Here is a 21,362-nt window from a genome sequence, read left to right on the forward strand (position 1 = left end):
ACCTTACAACATGAGGTTACGTGACTTCAAGTCACTTATCAACTACACTCTTATATGGCTGCACAGCTCTTGTATCAGACTTCTACCCTTTTGTTTAGTACCACTTACCTTCTTTTGCTTACTATTCACTTGATTCTTTTTGTAAATTATGGTATCCCAAAAGTAATGATCAGTCCCAATGTCTCCACACTGCCAGACATCAAGGTATTATCTTCTTCAAGAATCCAATTCTTCCTAGTCAGGTCTAATAATTAAATAGTACTTTTGAAGGAATGAAAAATCCAACTTTATCTAGGTTTGCGTTCCATTCACCAAAAAAATTCATGTTTTATGTGTAGTGCATAAACCAGAGAAACACCCTGGGACTATGCAGATCTTCCCACTGGAGAAGTTCAGAAGCTGCATTCATTTGGTTCAATGAACACACACCACTATGGAGAAAACTGTGTAGTATTCATTGACAAAAATGGCAATTAAAAATGGATATGGTTGCAATTATCATAGGAGAAACAAAATTAAGTGAAGTATGTCATGCCCTATTCACAACTACACATAATCCTGTTAGACAACCATATCGAAATGTTTTTTTCGTAATTAACCTTATCCTTTGGTTGCAGGATTACAAAGTTGCAAAACAATGTCAGCAAAACAAGAACTGTCTAATGTCACTCCAAACAACAAACTCACTTAAGAAAATGTCACAAAGTTCATACGATGCTACTAATTAACTGAAATCAGTGCTTGCTGAACTTCAGCAGCTCCTTATTTGGGAACAGCTAAGCAGAAGCAAATTCTTAGTTCTACCTAAAGCCACTATAACCTGGGGATCCCTGCAGACCCAAGAACAAAGGCACCACTGTAACAGCTAACCCTAGAGATCCTAACAGCGAGCTCCTTGCACAGCATCATGTTGATCTGAAATTCGAACTTTATTTAATCCATTCTTCAAATCAGTCACTGGTAAGCAATAGACTGAGCTACCTTATAAAAATAAAGAAATGAGCTCATTTAAGTTTCAAAGCTTCTGTGTTTGAAATCATGCGGCATTTTAAGAATCAGAGTATTCAATTACGATTGCTTCTTTTTATATTTTTTTCCCCTGGGGAAGCTATCATTTCCCTAGACAAGTTTAAATACTTATTTTCCACCACTAACTTGTACTAACTGAGAACAACAAAAAGTTTAAGAAATGAGGCATGGAATGCCCTTCAAGGCAGGGGAGAGTTTCAGTTAAGTTTTTAAGTCCAACACCCACATGCATTTGACTTCCCACTCACCGTGTCTGTTGGATTTCCAATATTTTTAACAACTTTACAAGACAAACTAAGCATGAGGGTATCACTTTTTAAAATAGTGGAAGTCACAGAACCAAAAATAATAAAATAAAAATAAAATACTGTACTACTCTAGTTGCTCAACCTACCGTCCCTAAAGACCTGTACTCCACAGTTTAACATTGCAATCTGTAAGGATGCAGAGATTTCTGTTGAAACTATGCAGAAAAAACATTCAGCCTGTGCCAATGATTAGTTTTCAGTACAACTAAAAAGCCAGCAAAGGTTCCTTCACGGGACTCCTTTAAAAACACTTTAGAAATTACAATCTTAAAGTCCATTTTTGAAGACCTACAGTCATAAATCTAACGCTCTGCAACTAGCTTAAGGAACTAAACTATTTGTGTATCTACATATAAGACAAACACGTAGTCCCATGAGTGCCAAAACTAGCACGGTTGGGTTTTTTTTCCAATGGATTTGGATCTCATGAGTCAAACATATAAGTTAATTAGCCACTTACAAAGACAGTAATTAGTTACAAGTGAAATGTGAGTATTAATTTAAAACAACTTGTCTCTCCTCTGCTTCCTATACCACTCTTCTCAACCTAAGGAAACTATTATCAATTCAGTTGCACGTGTAAGTTGAGGAGGCCTTAATTTTAAGATTTTATATTCTGCTTGTTAGTGCATTCCTCCATATGATCTATTAAAAAAGAAACAAACAAAAAAAGAGAGTAAATGCTTGATACTGAGACTGCTCAGCCCTATACCTCTTAAGTTTCTCTTGTGTTTGTTTTTTCCTGCACTATCTCCTCTTACCCTTATACTTCAGGCTTTCCACCAATATCTTTCAGTATCTCAGATACAGACTATTTCACCCACACCAAGAATGACCTCTAATGCAATATAATGTTTGATGTGAGCTACTAGACATGGACTTTTTTCTTCTCAGAATACAACCCTCCTCAAGGAACCCTCAAAGACCTTTGGCTATTCAGAGTACTCTGCCCACACATAAAAAGATGGAAAAAAAAGATCTTTACTTTTGCTGCTCCACTAATCCCTCTCTCCTTTTTTAATCTGCTAGTCTTTACATCATCTTCTCTCAAACTGTCCCTACACTGGTACTACATGACAAACATCCCTAAGGAAAAGGAAATGCTACATACTAATTCCCAGTGTAAGATGCAGATTTAAATCTAAATCATTTCAACCCTGCCAAGCTAGAAGTATAGACAGCTGAAAAATTGAGACAGAATGTATTTATAACATGATTAAACCTCTACCCTATCTACTCCATCCACTTCAATTGAAGTTACTCATTAGGCAAAGTGGCAGGCAGGAGCAAAACTAGGGAAATCATTAGCTGTATACTATTATACAGCCACATTTTCCAAAAATATAAAGCTATAAAATTTTGCTTATGAAGGCGCGTATTTCTTCAACTTGAGAGCTTTATTTGATCTAAGGAGAGACAACTTTGCGAGTCCCAATTATGTGCACAAATGGCAATAAATGCATTTTAATTAACATTTTAAAGCAGATACTGATAGCTATCACACAGACAAGTAACATATCAGTACGGACCTTTGTGTCATATCTAACATGTAAGTACTGTTAGCTTTTTCCTCTCCTTTGAAAAAAAATTCAGTACTCGGGCAAGAAAAATACATCAACACTTTGCCAACTACTTTGATTTAACATTTATATTTCATAAAACGCATGCCTGTGTGCCTCATGCCTACTTTAGAATAAAAGACAGGAAAATTTCATTGCAAATTAAATGCTTTGCATGCCACTTAAGGACAAGCCTAATTCCTCAGCCTCTCCTTGTAGCTCCTGCCATGCAGCCACCTGACCATCTCAGTAGCCTTCCACTAGGACTTGCTCCACATTAGTACCTTTCTTGCATTGGGAAGCCCCAAACTGGACACAGTACTCCAGATGCCTGAAAAGTTCCAATGCAGAAATAATCCACTTTCTGTTGTAATTTTTCAGTTCCTGGTATTTTGGGATCAAAGTGAGCAAAGCAAAAAGGAAAAGAAACATGGAATTTCAACAGAGTAATTCATGCACTACTTGTTTGAAACACTGAGAGAAATGTAGCCTTCTGAGAAGAGGGTCGAATGGGGGATTCCTCATCTAGAAGAAATGCCATTCACAGTGAAAGGATACAGAGAAGTTTCTACTCACAGAATTTTCTAGTCACAAAAGTAATCGATTTTTTAAAACCTATCAGAGATTTAGAAAAGTTTGTTTACAGCTTAATCCAAGCGCTAGACATCAGAAAAGATGCCACAGTTATGCTCAGAAGCTGTTCTAAATTATTTCATTGGTAGTATAAGCACACAAAACCCCCTTCCTTTAAGATGACTGGCATAGAAGAGCATTTAATCTAGTTTTAAGAAATAATTTCTCCCCTTAGCTACAGATAAACAAAATGTGAGTTAGCCAACATTACTTTTGTAGGTAGAAGCTTACTGTTAAAAAGTCTAAAACTTTGATGAACTACATTTCACTTGAACTTACGTTCTGGGACAGACATTGGCAGGTTAACTGAGAAACATTAAAAAGGGAAAGAACTTTTATCTTCCTCCCTAAAGAAGATTCTGGTATACACTGACAAGTTACAAGATTTTTTTTCTAATTTCTACTTTGTTTTATGTTTTACAGTCCATGCTAAGGAAAAGTTCACTTACCACTGGCAAATTTGTGTCAAGCTCTGATCAGGTGGATGAAGGAAGTCAGAACTGGGAAAGCTTAAGAAGCAGTTCAGCCATTAATTTTAAGATGCATCAAAAAATACCCTTTTAAATTGTGATATCAAAGACAAAAATGAGAATTCAGGGTTTCCAGTCACCTACTTGGTTATTTACTGAATACTGACTGCCTTGTCAAAAGCTGTAAATTTGCAATCATCTCATATATTTTGTAATCTAAATTTAAGGGTAGGAGAAAATAGCACTATCTTCTAAAAATGTATGACCTATTCAAACTTACCTCTAAGATCGTATACACATATAGTTTTGGTATCCTAGATATTCAAAGACCTTTTAAACATTGCTTATATTCTGAATTCCAAGGTCTTGGGTTCATAACTTTAAACAAAATAAAAATGAAAATAACCCTACAGTGTTATCACCAATAAATGAACATTAAAATTTTTATTCTGTAGTGAATATATTGTAACAGAAGGCATTCAGCGTGCACCTTTCAGTTTCTTTGCCAGTTATGTACTATGGAGAACTGAGTGCAAAAAGGTCAAAGTTTCCACCTCACTGATATTACATAGCAACTACTTGTTACAATTTTGAATTTTAGAGAATAAGCTAGCAATACAGATCATTTTGGTATTGTAATGCTCTTTCTCACTTCATCCTCAATGTAAACCACTGCTATTCCAATAGTTCTTAAATCCATATTCTCTTAAGACAGAGAAAAACCCTCATGCATAGTTTATGTATTTATATAATGCATGGGCACTGACTTTTATGCTTGTTTACAATATAGTTCTCAGAGTATTTACAAGTTTAAATCTGCCCCACATCCATCTGCATTCATAAAGAAGAAGAAAAAAAAAATCAAACTTATTTTGAGCCAAATAAATATCGTGCCAATCATTGGGAAGGCTTCTTTATGGTCTAGCCAGGAAATTGCTCCAACTAGCCCTGCCTAAGAGATGCAAGAAATTTCAGAAAAGTATCCAACTCTTCTCTTAAATATCAGTTTATAATTTACAGAAAACACTCAAGAATATATATGGGCGATATGAACCTGCATGAAAGCCTCACAGAGAAAACAAGTACGTGAGACCATGGAAGTCTGCATTCAAGTGTCTGCAAGCAATTTAATGAAAATATCCAAAACGAGAAAGTATCTTTTACAGATCAGACTGCAATGGTAAGAACCAACTTTAGTTAAAATAAATCTGTTCCTCTGTGTATCTACTTGTGTACATTTGCCTCTGAATGGAGACTCTGACGACAGTCCAAGAGTGCGTGAAACAGTTTCACTCTTTACCTCTTCCTGGAGTTTGCAAGGCAAAATGTTGGTCTGAGGAAAAGAAACATTCCACTGATGCACACTACCATATTCTTGGCATGAAGCTGCTGAGAGCATGCTTCTACCTCAGACGTATCTATTCAGTAAAAAATGTCAACTGTAAAAGAGGCTGAGGATTTCTAACACCTCCCTGTTTGCAGCACAACTTTACCCCAGAACTGTCCTTGAATTAGAGATCAAAGAAACCACTTTTTACCACTTTTTCAAATGGCTCTAAATTGCTGCAAGTCATTGCTTGCAAAAAGCCCAAACCACAGTAATTGTCCCCAGACTATTTGTAGATGCAAGAACAGAGGGGAAGAAAAAGAGAAAGCACTAGCTCAAGTTTCCTTCAAGTTCATAAGCACATGTGCTAAAAGCACATACTCATCCTCACACTCCTCTTCTAGGTCTAAGGAGAACAAAACCCTGAGCATCACCTAGAACACAACAGAATACCTGGAGAACAGCCCTGAGGAGAAGGACCTGGGGGTGCTGATTGATGAGAAGCTCAACACGAGCCAGCAATGTGAGATTGCAGCCCAGAAGGCCAACCGTATCCTGGACTGCATCAGAAGTGTGGCCAGCAGGTCAAAGGAGGTGATTCTGCCCCTCCACTCCACTCTTGTGAGACCCCACCTGGAGTACTGCATCCAGCTCTGGAGTTCCCAACATAAGAAGGACATGGGCCTGCTGGAGCAGGTCCAGAGGAGAGCCACGAGGATGATGCAAGGGCTGGAGCACTCCTTCTGTGAGAACAGGCTGAAAGAGTTGGGGTTGTTCAGCCTGCAGAAGAGAAAGCTCTGGGGAGATCTTATTGCAGCCTTCCAGTACCTAAGGGGGCCTACAGACCCCACCTGGAGTACTGCATCCAGCTCTGGAGTTCCCAACATAAGAAGGACATGGGCCTGCTGGAGCAGGTCCAGAGGAGAGCCACGAGGATGATGCAAGGGCTGGAGCACTCCTTCTGTGAGAACAGGCTGAAAGAGTTGGGGTTGTTCAGCCTGCAGAAGAGAAAGCTCTGGGGAGATCTTATTGCAGCCTTCCAGTACCTAAGGGGGCCTACAGGAGAGCTGGGGAAGGACTTTTTACTAGGACATGTAGTGATAGCATGAGGGGGAATGGTTTTAAACTGGAAGAGGTCAGGTTTAGATTAAACATTAGGAAGAAATTTTTTACTTTGAGGGTGGTAAGGCACTGGAACAAGTTGCCCAGAGAGGCTGCTGAGGCCCCATCCCTGGAGGTGTTCAAGGCCAGGCTGGACATTGCCTTGGGCAACCTGGTCTAGTGGGAAGTGTCCCTGCCTATGGCAGGGGGGCTGGAACTCGATGATCTTCAAGGTCCTTTCCAACTCTAAACCATTCTATGATTCTATGAGAAACTGTTCACGTTACACAAGTTTCCAACAGAACATGGCAGAACATTCCCCTATAATCCCAAATACGCTGACTGATGGACTGAACAAAAGAGGCAAAAGCAAACAAGGCTGATTGTGCACAAAGAACTGCTTCAGAACATTAGAAATCCTTACGCTATTTGTGCATTTCTACCTTCCTGTCACATTTTCTGGACAGAGACAGATCAGACAGTTTTGTCTTAAACATATTTAGTCATTCATTTGAAGTTTTTATGCCTTTTTCCTTTTATGGAGGGAGCACAATGATATTATACACCCTGAGCTACAGGATAACTGTGCACAAGCAACTTCCCAAGAGCAAACTTGCTCCAGCGTTTACATTTTGGCTCCCTCTTCTGGAAAGAAGCAAAAAAACCAAGTAGAACCACTAAAGGGTACCTTCCTCCTGTTTTCAAGTGTGGTACAGTTTTTCCCCTACTTCACCCGACACCTGAACACAAGTGGGGATGACAACCAAAATACACAAAATCCTACCTATTGTGCACAAAGTCATTCTATATACAAAGACCAGATCAGCTTCCATATGTAAGACTTAAATTTCAAATTTATACGCTTTTTTTTGGAGCTGCTGTTACTGTTTGCTTGATCAGACTGCTACAATCAGACACGTTTGACAGATGAGTATAACCAGTAATGTCAATTGATCTAGTTATGATCTATCAACTATGCTGTTCATGTACAAAAATAGAAAATGCTATGCATATATAGCAATTCCCTCAAGAGGATTCAATACAGTTTTATTCAGCATTTTCTTGCACGAACATTAAGTTGAGGCCTTACATCATCAGAATTATATGCTGAACAACACAGGGTAACTCTAAGTAACTTGTGACTAAATGTGAACAGGAACCATAATCAAGTCAAAGCTGAACTTGCAAGTAGTGTTATCTATTAAATACCAAATTCTGAATTAGGTAAAAAAATGGCTCCAAGCATCGCAGTAATACAATACAGCCACTATTAAAGGCAGTCTGCATCATCTGTAAAACTGTTGACAATTAGAGAATACACAATACCGGAATGCATAAAGAAAGAGATGAAGATTTAATCTCAAAACCAGACTTCACCCACACATCATGCTGTTCTTGAGGTGGATTCAAGTGGTTTACCTTTTCTAGCTCACAGCTTGAAGTCAATATTCTGCAGTTTATGAACATTAATTTACTTCTGCCTATACAGAAACCATTCAAACACCTCCAAACATCTATCTATGCTACCTCTGTACCATTTGCTAGTTCTGTTCTTTTCCAGAGACTTTGTATCTCAGAGCTAGACACAGCATGGATTTATTGAAAGGTATAATTTCTATTTCATTGCTAGGAAAGAAACAATTCTTAAGGTATCAATTGCATTTTTCACTACTGTTAACGTTCCCTGAAAGAACCAATCCCAGAGACTGTAAGTTCTGTCTGCTCTTTGCAGTTATTTTAGAATTTGTAATTCTGCAAATACAATTAAGGCTGTTTTGTCCTCCTGAACTTGCATCTTTACCTTTACTCCTTTGCATTTGTCAAGTGATGCTGAATTTCAGGCAGTATTGGGTAATCCCTCTCCAGCTTCTCTTAATTACCAAAACATACAAGATTGTTCTATTATCTGCCAGTTCTGTTGTTTCATCCTCTATCCATGGCATTTGTTTTATGAAGGTCACGGGAAACCCGAACTATAAGCCACATAACCTGCCTATACATTCCACTGTTTCCCCATATATTTCCTCATATAATTAGAAAAGACAGACCAGACTGTTCATTGCCCAGTGAAGACTACACGATGCTAATGACAATGTGGCTCACATGTTCAAAGAAGCAATACAAAATAAAGCAGTGTGAACACATGCAGTTATTCTCATCTGAAAATATTAATCCACAGGAACAGATTTGTTCCTATCCCATGAAAACACAATTTCTTTAGGAGTGCGTAGTAAAAAATTCATATAATTGGGAAGATAATGAGATTACATCTTTCTTTCCAAGTCCTTACAAAAGTCCTACAAAATAATTTGTAAAGAAGTTCTAAGTAATAAGATAGTTTACTCAAAGTAATAACTGTGTATTTTCCAAACTGCTTATAAGAACAAAGTACATACACAAAACTGTTGAACAGAAATCTGAATTTCTAGTATTCAAACACTAAGGCTGCACTATTCCCTTAAAGTGCTTAATGCTTTTCAAAGTAAAATATTCTAAACCTTTAAAGAAGTCTTTGCATGCTTAATGTAGACCTGCTTTTAAAAGTTCTTCTTCAGCCAGACTCCATCTGCTGGTCAGAACCAGAATTAGCTGGGGCTTAATTTAAATTGTATTCCTTCACTATGCTTTCACAGATGTCCTTATGGTGTTCTTTTCTGCAAGATGAACATGTTGAAGCACTGACTTTTGCTGTTAGAACACCTCCTGTGTTCTCTCTTATCCTGTTTTGTCTCAAAAATATTCTTTCACAATTATATAGGAACAGTAACATTTGGAAACAAATGCAAAATATTTACAATTCAGACACTGCCTGAACATAATTAAAGCTTTCACACCACTTTAGAGAACAGGCTCCAGACTACTACAGATTATTCCCGACATTAACCCAGGCTAGAGATGGCAGCACAGAAAGACAAAGTCACGTTCAACAGTGCTCAGTAGCATGCAGATGCTTCGTTAAAGTAATAGAAAACATCAAGACAAGTGAGAAGTATAACATACGCTAGATGGGAACATAAAGCTAACAGGACCTCACAGTTATTCCTCTTGACAAGGTCCATGCCCTTGCCGCTCAAATTTATATAAATACTCATGGACTAGCAGATTTTCTACATACTTCGAGCACTCTGCTTATCTTCCACAGAGTAAGAGCTCATGTGACTTAATCACATAACCTGTCCAGCTTCCTTAGTGCAAGGAGTGGGAAAACAAGACAAACTTTCTATGGCAATCCTCTCCCGTCATCTTGAAGTCTGAAATGATGCAAGAACTATTATAGGTACCTTTCTGAGAAGGGAACAGGTAAAATGGAACATAAGAACACAAAAGAATTTCCAAAAGCTCTGCAGAGCCACTGCTGAAATACAAGGAAAGAATCAACAATACATTCCTGCTGCAGAGATTCGGGCTTGACTCTATGGACAAAGCATGTATCTGTCTATGTGTTATACCAACAATATATGCTATGCTAGACCACAGTCAGTTTCTTATTTTTCTGTACCTGTAGTGTAGAAGAAACAAAACGCTGAGACCAAAGCATTCTTTCTCACACCATGCAATTTTCAAGTGTCTCCAAGCAAGTACTATTTCCAGGAAGAGCACAGAATACACCTTCTTGAAAAGCCAAGAACAGCTAACTGTATGACTAACCTTTACCAGCAAGAAAAGGTCATGAAAGGGTAAAGAATTATTTCAACACTGAAATCCTGAAAGTCCAACTTTTATTTCTTGGTCACACAAAGATAACAATGCTTCAAAAGGCAGTATTGTCTCCTAAAAGTTTAGTAAAAAGGTGTTCATACTTTCCCAATACTTGAATTGTAAGAGTGAAGACCACAGTCTTCTTTCTACAGCAATAAGTAAAAACATCCTCAACATAACTGTAATTTGCACTTCAGTAAGCACCACCATATTACTATTTCTGATATCTGCAGAAGTTTAGAAAGCCTCCCCCTGGCTGAAAGGCACCTTGAAGAAAGAAAAAGCTGTTCTATATGAAAAGCAAGGTATTGTGACTGTTGCAGAGAGACAAGACAATAGAGCAGAAGCGTCTTCAACATCAGGAACAGTCAAAGAAATAATTTACACTTTAAGAAGCTTACCTTTGTTGAAAGCACTTTAAATGTACTTTGCTCTGGCACTATAGAATGAAGAAGAACAAGCTTTAAGTTGTAGTCTTCACCTGATGGAAGTCTCACTGATGCATTCATCTGTTAACAGTTGAAAACATGTCTCTGGTCATCTTTGAGAGCAGCTTTCCATTTCCAAGTAAAGGATTGTCATTTGGCACCAAGATTAAGTGATTAAATTAATGACCCTTCACTAGGGCACTTAAAGCATCAGGTGTCAGAATTTCAGACGATGCCATTACATTACTGCATTATTGAATAAGGTGTTTCTAAAGTACACTAGAAAATGAACAGGAGATTTCAATTCTTAGCCAGCAAGCACTCAAAAAGCCTATTATCTTGTCAGCTTGATCTGCATTCTTTGGGGAAAGAATTATATGGCAAATGAAGTCTCAACACATTAATAATGGAACATGAAAACAATTCGCAACTTCCCTTCTAATACAGGCAAACTATGTGGCAAGTGCTCACACAATTTTAACAATCTAAAGCAGATAGTAACAATCAAGTGCTTCTGGTAGTTTGTGAAGTAGCAACTTAGTTGGGAATAAGAACTTAACCCTTCAATATTCTCAGATAAATTAAACATGAACATCATCAGTACTGCATACAGTATTACTGTAAAGAGATTACTGCATTTCCTTGAAATATATATTTTGCTGCTGTTAACAATTTTAGTAATGCCAAAACCAAGAAAAACCCACCCACCAACATTCATTCTTTTCCTATAATTGTCCTATTTCTATTCTGTCCTATATTTCTATTTCAATTTCTATAACTGACCTATTTTTAGAATACCTTGTTTCTGTCCATTCCCACTCCAGATGCACGCATACTCAAACATTTTAAGTCCAGATCACTTCCTCCCCTACTCCTCTAAACACACAGGCAGCCAAAAAACATGTTCCCTTTGCAGCATGCACACCACACTACTGCTTGTGTATAAATTCTACGGACCCTGCTGTGACAATAGATCCCAGTTCACTTGATCAGGCATATACACATCTACAGCATAACTGTGCATAAAAAAAGCTCAGACAGAAGACCTCTTGTACCATTTTCTTCATGTTATTGCGGCAGATAATGTTCATTGGTCTAATTATTACATCTTAGGGAATCTTGGGACGTGTATCAATAACCAACACAACTCACCTCCTTCTCCAAGAACTGCACAGTGACAGCATCCTTCTGTGCATTCTTGATCATTATAGTCACAATTACTTGAGATTCTGTTTGGTACCAGTCATATCTTAAAAAAAAAAAAAAAGACAGAGAGAGATAGAGGAAAAATTGATTGCAAAGACATGCACAAAAGAATGCCAAAAGCTGGAAAAGTACATTGTGTAGTTTAATGCGGGACAGAAGACATACAAAATTAGTTTTCTTCCCTGTCCTCTAACAGAACAGTTGCAGAAGTGACAAGGTAAGTAGCTAAAGAACAAAGAATCATTTTTAATCAAGAAGCATATCAAAACTAGGTCACTTTCTTAACCAATTCATAATATTGTTTGCTTTCTGTAAATTAAATGGCATTTAATGGCACTTTTTAGTTCAGGATCTTAAAAGTATCTCTAAAACATTACCTATACTAGGCACAATGGGCCAGTCTTTGAATCAAGCTCAGCATGAGAATTCGAAAAAGAAGCCAGAATGCTTACTCCATTCCCCACTATCCCAGTGAGGCATAATGTCCTGAAAGTACAATTCAGTCTGAACAGAAGGGACGACACTGTTTGAGAAACATTTCACTTGAGAAAGGCTTCACTGCCATGTTCAAAAGTTACAGAAAAATAATTATTTTGCTTCTCCAATCCCCAAGTCAAAGAACAGTCATATGTCAATTATTTTAATTCTCACAGTAAAGCTAAAGTCAACTTACTTGATCTTTGGTGGCAGAGGTTGCTGCTGTGTATTCTAGTTGAAGCATATTCCATTGGAAAAAAAATTACATCAGTATAAGTGAAAACATACCATGAAGTACTTTACAAAGACACAAATAATTTTCATACTGATTGCTCCCCTTTTCTTGATTTATGTATGAGCATTAATTTACAGGTGAAGCTCTTCACTGTTCTTCTAGTCATTTATGCCAGATTAAGAATTAAAAAGTTTCAATTTACATTGAATATGTCAGTCTATAGCTTAGAATATACTAGTCAGATTTTATAAATAGCAGGGTGTTTAGCTTCAACTCATTTTCTTCCTGGATAAGTATACCTGAAAGATCCACAGTGGCTATGTTGCTAATCTAAAAGTCATGAAGGAAACCTAAGATAGATCTGAGAATTGAGGGTGTAATTTTTAAACATTAAAACCTTTTAACTGTAGGATTTGTTTTTACATACACCCACTGTGTTTTCTGTACACTTTTCTCCTCTATCCAATTCGTAAAATGTAAAAAATGGAAGTAACAATGAAAGAGGGAGCAGAACATCCAATGCAAATACCCATTTTTGTCTCAAAAAAAAGACAAGGTCAATTTCAACATTTCTTCTGAAGATTTCCAATAAAAACGTAAACTGAAACCTGAACAAGTTACAGTAGAAAAAATTCCACACAAACCACCCATAAGTTACTGGAAAACAAGGTTACTTTCCAGCAGTCACAAGAAAGTTAGTATTGACAAGATGAGCTGGTGAATTTGTAGAACTAGGCCACAGACCGCAAGCAAAAAAGTTAAAGTTTACTTTAATGAACGCACAGTAATTGCCAGACTTATATGACATTCCTAAGAGTTTTCAGGGCTCAAATTTTGCAACCTTGGTCTCACGTAAAAGAACATGTTTAGAAGAAAAGTTAAATCCTTCAGAACTGCACGCAATAGAAAAGATTATTTTTAAAGCCTGAAAGTTGTAAAAAGTCACTGAAGTCTGAAAGTACGCTCCGGCTTAACAAAGAAATCAAAACCGTAAATGTATTCAGGAAAACATCTTACCACTTCTGTCTGTGATGCTGCAGAAAGAAAGAAAAGTTGCACTTTTAGAAAAACACATTAAACTTACTTGGCATATACATATTCTAGCTTTCCTCAATTACTGCAGACATTCTGTATTTATTCCAGTCTCAACAGCAAAAGAGTTAAAAACATGTCAGTTCTACCTCTAGTATTTTGCTTTTAGGACAATCTACTTTTTAATCAGACTTCAATCAGCAACTTGTGCAAAGAAACAACTGTAATATAAAGCATGTTCTGATTAACAGAAGGAACCGACTTTCCACTACTTCCCCTTGCTTATCAGAAACCTATACAGACCTTTTTTAATGAAAGCAACATCACAGCAAACAAAAGTTTTAGAAATCCCTTCCCACAAATTTGTACTAGGTTTATCATCCATCCATGGGAATAGCTAGCACAAAGTTCTCATCAAATCTGTATCTCATGCAAAGCCAGTGCAGCTGGGGAATGAGATGGAAACCTGGCAGAGAAATTCACTTATCACAGAATCACAGAATCACAGAATTATCAGAGTTGGAAGGGACCTCTAGAGATCATCTAGTCCAACTCCCCTGCTAAAGCAGCATTGCCTAGAGCACATTACTCAGGACTGCATCCAGGCGGGTCTTGAAACTCTCAAGAGAAGGGGACTCCACAGCCTCCCTGGGCAGCCTGTTCCAGTGCTCTGTCACCCTCACCGTAAAGAACTGTTTCCGTGTATTTGAACGGAACTTCCTGTGTTCTAACTTGTGCCCATTGCCCCTTGTCCTGTCGAGGCCTTAATAATACCTGGACCTAAACTATAGCTCAGTATTTCCTCTTCTAAATATTTTTTCCTAAAATATTTCAGATTAAATATGTTTGAAAAGAAACAAACTTTCCCTTTGCTTCTTTATAATGCGTACTGCTAAAAGGACATAAAGACTATTTTTACATGGAGTCACATGGAAAAGATGAGGTTAGTGGGTACAAGTTACTCCTGGGGAAATTCTGATCAGATACAAAAGGAACATTTTTCACAATGAGAACAATCAGCCATTGGAATAATTTCCCCAGGGAAGTGATGGATTCCCCAACACTGGGCACTTTTAAGATTCAGCTGGACAGGGTGCTGGGCAATCTTGTTTAGACCATGCTTTTGCCATGAAAGGTTGGACCACATGATCCTTGAGGTCTCTTCCAACCCGGTATCCTACGATTATTTTTCTTCTGGAGTATCAGAGAAGATAATGGCTCAAAAAGGAAAAGACAGGGATGAATAGTCAAGATTAAACAGGACAACTGACTTGAACAAGACAAAACACTGCAAAAAGTAATTATGACATTACAGAAAAATATCTTTTGTTGTTACCCAAGATAATTCTTTGCAAATAAGACCATGCACGCCAATCACTTATCTAATTTCTCAAAATAAAAATAAACCTGGCAAAAATATATCATGAAGAAGAAATTTGTTCATTCCTATACAACACAGAAAGGTTCTCCTCTATTGGGTTTTCAGTCAACAGGTTGACATTAACTTGTATTATTTCTCCTGCTCCATGCTCCAGTGCGCACCACAAAGAGGGGGGAAGTCACAACAGGTGAAGGAAAAATCCCAATCAGTTATTGTGTTGTATGTCATTAAAATCCACAGGCAGTGTAAGCAAGGTGGATGAGTTCATTGCCTGGAGTGTCAGTTTGTAGGAAGGTATGAAAGGAAACTATGCTCACACTCACTGACTACCACAGATAAGACACCAGAGCAGCAATTAGCACCTGACTCTCTACATGCAATCAGAGTAAAATCCCCAGATTTCCACATCTCTTTCCAACTTTATGCTCTGCAAGACTTAAAAACCAATTTTGATGCTGATTTTGGAAAGCAAGTTGATACATGTTTCCACAGCTAAAATTAGCTAGCAGTTGTATATGAAAGCGAGTTAAACTTAATTATGATTGTCTGAAATTTAAATAGGTACTCCTCTGTAACAGCTAATTATTACATTAAAAACCCAGCATTTGTGTTCCTCTAAACCTGAGGTATGGAAGTGTTCCGGATATATACTCTGAGAGAAACAAAAGTTAGGGAAAAGTGACTTTTTTTTTTTTAAACAAAAATTTCTTTTGTTTTAAGTAAGAGATAAGATGTAAATCTTTGAAAAACACGACACAGCTTCAGAGCACAGGGCATATCAAATCCCTTATCAAGTAAATGTGTTTTTTCTTACCGTTTAGTGTTTCTTCACATCTTTTAATCCAAATAGTGAAGGTATCATCTACATCTAGAAGACATCAAATACAGTCACATTAAAACTCTTCAAGCACTACATGTATTGCATAAAGAACAATTTCTCACAACTGCCAATTAGAACAAATTCATCCCAAACTTGTGCGAAGTTACTAAAAAATAGTATTATTTCCTAGTATCTTCTTGTAACCTCTGTCATTCCAGTTAAGCTTTAAGTATCTTTATACAACTCTACTATTTAACTCTGTTACATTTAATTAACTTCAAATTAATTTGTAGGACACTAGATTTTGTTTGAACTGACCCAAATACAATATTGCTTTCCGGTTTGGAAACTGTTTGGAAAGCCAGAAGTACAGAAGTACAGTTTTATACATTTTTCCATTATTCTTAAAATTATTTTTTCAAACACTCAGTCACATGCTTTCTCTGTAGAGAAACATCAGAAGAGACAGTCTATTCTTATACCAAAGTTGCATACGTTTTCACAAACACCAAGTATTTTCTCCTGGTGGTTTTACACAAAATTTACAAACACATCTGAAGTTTCAGGGATGTTAGGAGTACGTAGGTGCCAATTCCACTCTATGAATCAAAATCACAGAAAAGTTTAGTAAGACCCTGATATTCTAGGAAGCAAGCTCCCCAGATAGAAACTAATTCACTGGAAAATAGCTCAAAAGGTAGTGATGTAACAACAAAGTAATAATTTTATTTCAACAAAATTCCCAGAAAAATCTTTCACAGTCAGGAAAATAAAGAAGTGGCAATGTTACTGACCAACTATGAGGAATAGTTAAACTTTTGATCTTTTTACAGTAGAGAGAATTCACACTGAGGGAGTTCACGAAGTCAACTACCCAGTAGAGGGCTTGAAGAGGCTCGAAAGAAAGAAGAGCTCCCAGTAGACACGCATGTAACACCAAGTGTGACTCCACTGCAGTTAGGCAAAGTATTCACCCCTACCCCTCCAAATATAACGTACATCAATTTTAAGGTGTGCCTCAGGTCTTTAAATTGCTACTCCACTCCTCAAGCCACTTCCCCTTCCCTCTTCTTCTGCCACCCCCACCAGCAATCTTAAAAGTTATCTAAATTTTAAGTTACATAACATTTATATAACCTCTTAGTTGCTGTTAGGAAAAGATAAAAATTCAAATAATATGGTTGTCTTGACATTACAATACAGTCAGTCACTGACTGTGGTCTTTTCTATAATCCTAGCAAATCCTGGAAAGAAGATTCCTAATTTCAGATGGAGTTAACCAAAGCCAATTGTCAAAGCATTCTGTTGGGGTATCCAAGGGCTGTCTTCAATTACCCAACATACACTTAAGGTATTCAAGATGACTGACAGCAGACTGTCCTCAGGAGTACATGGGGAAAGGAAGTGAGGCAAAGGACCTAAGATGCTACAAAGTTCTGATTAGATAATGAAAATTCTTTACTAAAAGAGTGGTCAAACACCAGAGCAGGTTGCCCAAAGAAGCAGTAGAATCTTCAGCCTTGGAGATACTTGGAAAGCAACAGTAGAAGGACCTGAGCAAACACATGCAAGTTCACAGTTACTGCTGCCTTTGGCCAGGGCATGGAATCAGATGAGCTCCAGAGCTTCCCTGCCACCTAAACTAATCTATGATTTTAAAACTTAGCACCCATACCCTAAAAAGATTTCCTAGTTTTGCAGCTGGGAACAAAGTGTATTAATCAAAAGGGAAATTAAACAAAATAGGTTCAGAAGTCTAACCAAAGTGAAACTATTCAGAAAACCTAACCGGGTCTTCACTCACTCATCCATCTACTAACTCTTAGAATAAAAGAAAAGCACCTACTAAGATGTTTCTTTAAAAAGCTGACACATTGCACCTTTACTAAATTCATTAGGTAGTCACAGAAAAAAAAAAAAAAAAACAACCAAGAAAATTTGAGTATAATTATCCTAACTCCACATAACATCCAGAAGAGTAACAGATCACACTGCTTTTTCAACCTAAGGCAAATTAACGAGCTCCAAAAATCCACAAGCATCTAGTTTCATGGTTGAGTGAAAGAAGTCTTATTTCCTAATGTTATTTTATAAAATAAAGAAACATTGCACATTCAACTATTCATCACGTCAAGCCCTATTTAAATATCACTGTAGGTGGGTAATGGGAAGCTTGCTGTAGTACCCTGGGCCTGTCAGTCCTACCAGTAATGAGCACAAGTAGGAAGCTCATCATTGTTAACGTTCCAGATTAAGATTTAAAACAGACCTTACATCAGCAAGGAACAGAAACACGTACCAGTGTACTTCTGCCCCCTTGTGTGGCAAAGAAACCAGTCTTGCCAGCAAAGAATTCCCCACCACAGCAATTCTCTTGGAGGCAGGAACAGCTAAAGTCTTCTCTCTTTATCACCTGCTTAGCCGTATGTGGCAAATTTTCCCTCTGCGCTTTGTTCATTTTGCACTAGCTGCATTTAACCAGAAGTTATTTGTTAATTGTTCTGCCAAAATGCTTATGCTCACAATTGTTTTTACCCGGGATCCACCAAACATTCAACAGAAATGCAAAGGCAAATTCTGTTACTGACATAAAGTTGCCAACAAATTAGGTAATATATGGAAGAGAATCAACTAAAAATCTGTATTTTTAAAAAGGCCTTCAGGAGACTCCACATCTCACAACGGGTCACAGAATTTTGTAATGAGATATGGGAAGAACAGCAGAAGCTATCTTCAGATGACAGAGTAATCAGGAAGGACTGGGAAGCTTCAGAAACACTTCAACTGGGTAAGCAGCAAAACAATGGCAAATTACATTCAAACAGGTAGAAGTCAAGCAATTCAACACAGGAAAAGTTTGTGCTGTATTTCAGGGATTCTGAATTAGCTAAGAGGGTCCTGGTATTCACCGACTTATCTAGAGATAAAGATACCTGCAGCTCTGTGTGCTGTTGCACCCTACAACATAAGTAGGATGTGAGCTTAAACAGAATGAAAAAAAAGCGATGCTCTGGCCTGAGGACATTTTTTGTATAATCTGTATTTTGAACAACTCCAACTGACAAGCTAGACTGCATGACAACTGACGTGCACGTGAAAAGCCTCAAATTGACAGTGGTTGCTTGGGATGGGGCAAGAATATGAAAAAATATAGATTAACCATTAAATTACATTCAGGAGTGAGGAGATGTATGAAAAGTTACCTATTAAGTAAGGAAAGCTACAGAAGGCACTGGAAGGAATCACTTCCTTTCACGGGAAGATATTAAATAGAGAACTTGGCTAGACTGCAAAGACACATTTGCCTTTCTAGCGTACAAACTAGCAGAGGCTACTTAGTTATCCAAACTACCAAAACCGAAAGAACTTTAGGAAATTTCTTACGTATTAACTCCTATTCCAGAGCAGCCTAAGCTGACAACTAACAGTTGCTGCAATTCCACCACATTCCCCTTCCACCACCATCACCCCAACACTCTGCCAACTTCACTTCTGCTGGCTTCGGCACTTAGACCCTTCATTGCTCTATTTCAACACATTAATCCAGGGGGAAAACTACTTTAAAAATAGTAGTTTCCTGCAGACTTAACGCATTGAAAGAGGAGGATAAACAAGTACAAGAGTAGGAGGGAGTACAATCACTTGGCAGCAAGCACATAAATTAGCTTACACTCCCATGAAACTCAAGTTCTAGATCAGAGAAGCAGATCGCTTATTTGGGGAAGGCAAAGTAATTACATTTTTGCTAAACCTTCAGGTCCCAGCCACTGTTATAGATAAGACAACATACTAGAAAGATCTGAGACCACGACAGTGCTTATCAGATTAGTGCACTCTGCTCTGTGTAACCTTTCAAGGTGATTTTCTTACCATGTTGTTCTGGTGTTGGGAAGGAGTGGAATGGAATTATTTAAAAGGGGGGATAGGAAAGTCCCACTAGACTGGACTTCAGGAGAGCAGACTTTGGCCTCTTCAGGGATCTGCTTGATAGAGTATCATGGGATAAAGCCCTGGAGGGAAGGGGGGCCCAATAAAGCTTGTTAATATTCAAGGATCACCTCCTCCAAGCTCTGGAGCAATGCATCCCAACGAAGAGGAAGTCAGGCAAAAACACCAGGTGGCCTGCATGGATGAACAAGGAGCTCTTGGACACGCTGGAACACAAAAAGGAATCCTACAGAGGGTGGAAGCAAGGACAGGTAGCCTGGGAAGAATACAGAGAAATTGTCTGAGCAGCCAGGGATCAGGTTAGAAAAACTAAAACCCAGATAGAATTAAATCTGGCCAGGGATGTCAGGGACAACAAGAAAAGCTTCTACAGGTACATCAGTGGTAAAAGGAAGACTAAGGTAAACATGGGCCCACTCAGGAAGGAAACAGGAGACCTGATTACCCAGGGTTTGGAGAAGGCTAAGGCACTCGACTTTTTTTGCCTCAGTCTTCACCAGCAAGTGCTCTAGCCACACTGCCCAAGTCACAGAAGGCAAAGGCAGGGACTGAGAGAATGAGGTACCACCCACCAGGCGGTACCAGGTTTGAGACCATCTGAGGAACCCGAAGGTGCACAAATCCAGAGGACCTGGTAAGATACATCCCCAGGTCCTGAGGGAACTGGCAGATGAAGTTGCTAAGCCACTATCCATCATACTTGAGAAGGCATGGCAGTCCAGTGAAGTTCCTGCTGACTGCAAAAGGGCAAACATACCTCCCATTTTTAAAGGGAAAAAAAGAAGACCCAAGGAACTACAGGCCAGTCAGTTACACCTCTGCACCTGGCAAGATCATGGAGCAGATCTTCCTGGACTATACCAAGGCACATAGAATTCAAGGAAGTGACCGGTGACAGCCAATGTGGCTTCACTAAAGGCAAATCCTTTCTGACAAATCTGATGGCCTTCTATGATGGGGTTACAGCACTGGTGGATAAGGGAAGAGCAACTGACATCATCTACCTGGATTTGTGTAAAGCATCTGACATTGCCCCGCACGACATCCTTGTCTCTAAATTGGAGAGACATGGATTTGATGGACGGACCACTCGGTGGATAAGGAGTTGGCTGGATGGTCACATTCAGAAAGAGCTGCGGTCAACGGCTTGATATCCAAGTGGAGACTAGTAATGAGTATCATTCCTCAGGGGTCAGTACTGGGACTGGTACTGTTCAACATCTTTGTTGGCGACATGGACAGTGGGACTGAGTGCACCCTCAGCAAGTCTGCCAATGACACCAAGCTGTATGGTCGACATGCTTGAGGGAACAGATGCCACCCAGAGGGACCTGGACAGGCTTGAGAGATGGGCCCATGCAAACCTCATGAAGTTCAACAAGGCCAAGTGCAAGGTCCTGCGCATGGGTCACGACAATCCCAAGCACAAATACAAGCTGGGCAGAGAATGGATTGAGAACCACCCCGAGAAGAAAGACTTGGGGGTGTTGGTTGATGAGAAGCTCAACATGACTCGACAATGTGCGCTCACAGCCCAGAAAGCCAACCACATCTCCTGGGCTGCATCAAAAGAAGCATGGCCAAAGTCAAGAGAGGTGATTCTGTTCCTCTGCTCTGGTGAGACCCCCAACTGGAGTACTGCGTCCAGCTCTGGGGTCCCCAAGGACATGGACCTGTTGGACTGGATCCAGAGGAAGGCCACAAACATG

General features: G+C 38.6%; 1 protein-coding gene across 2 annotated transcripts in view; it reads right to left on the reverse strand.

Moving 5' to 3' along the window:
• Window positions 1-21,362, reverse strand: part of SUGT1 (SGT1 homolog, MIS12 kinetochore complex assembly cochaperone) — a 29,441-nt gene that overhangs the window by 2,450 nt on the left and 5,629 nt on the right. For both annotated transcript variants that reach the window (XM_082481751.1, XM_082481752.1), the window contains exons 6-10: window positions 15,700-15,753; window positions 13,490-13,506; window positions 12,434-12,468; window positions 11,707-11,803; window positions 10,528-10,635 (exon numbers count right to left, since the gene is read on the reverse strand). In XM_082481751.1, the coding sequence (XP_082337877.1) occupies window positions 10,528-10,635; window positions 11,707-11,803; window positions 12,434-12,468; window positions 13,490-13,506; window positions 15,700-15,753 (311 nt within the window). The remainder of the gene's footprint in view (window positions 1-10,527; window positions 10,636-11,706; window positions 11,804-12,433; window positions 12,469-13,489; window positions 13,507-15,699; window positions 15,754-21,362) is intronic.

The sequence above is a fragment of the Vanellus vanellus genome (assembly GCF_965231255.1).
Source record: "Vanellus vanellus genome assembly, chromosome: 1".
NCBI lineage: Eukaryota > Metazoa > Chordata > Aves > Charadriiformes > Charadriidae > Vanellus > Vanellus vanellus.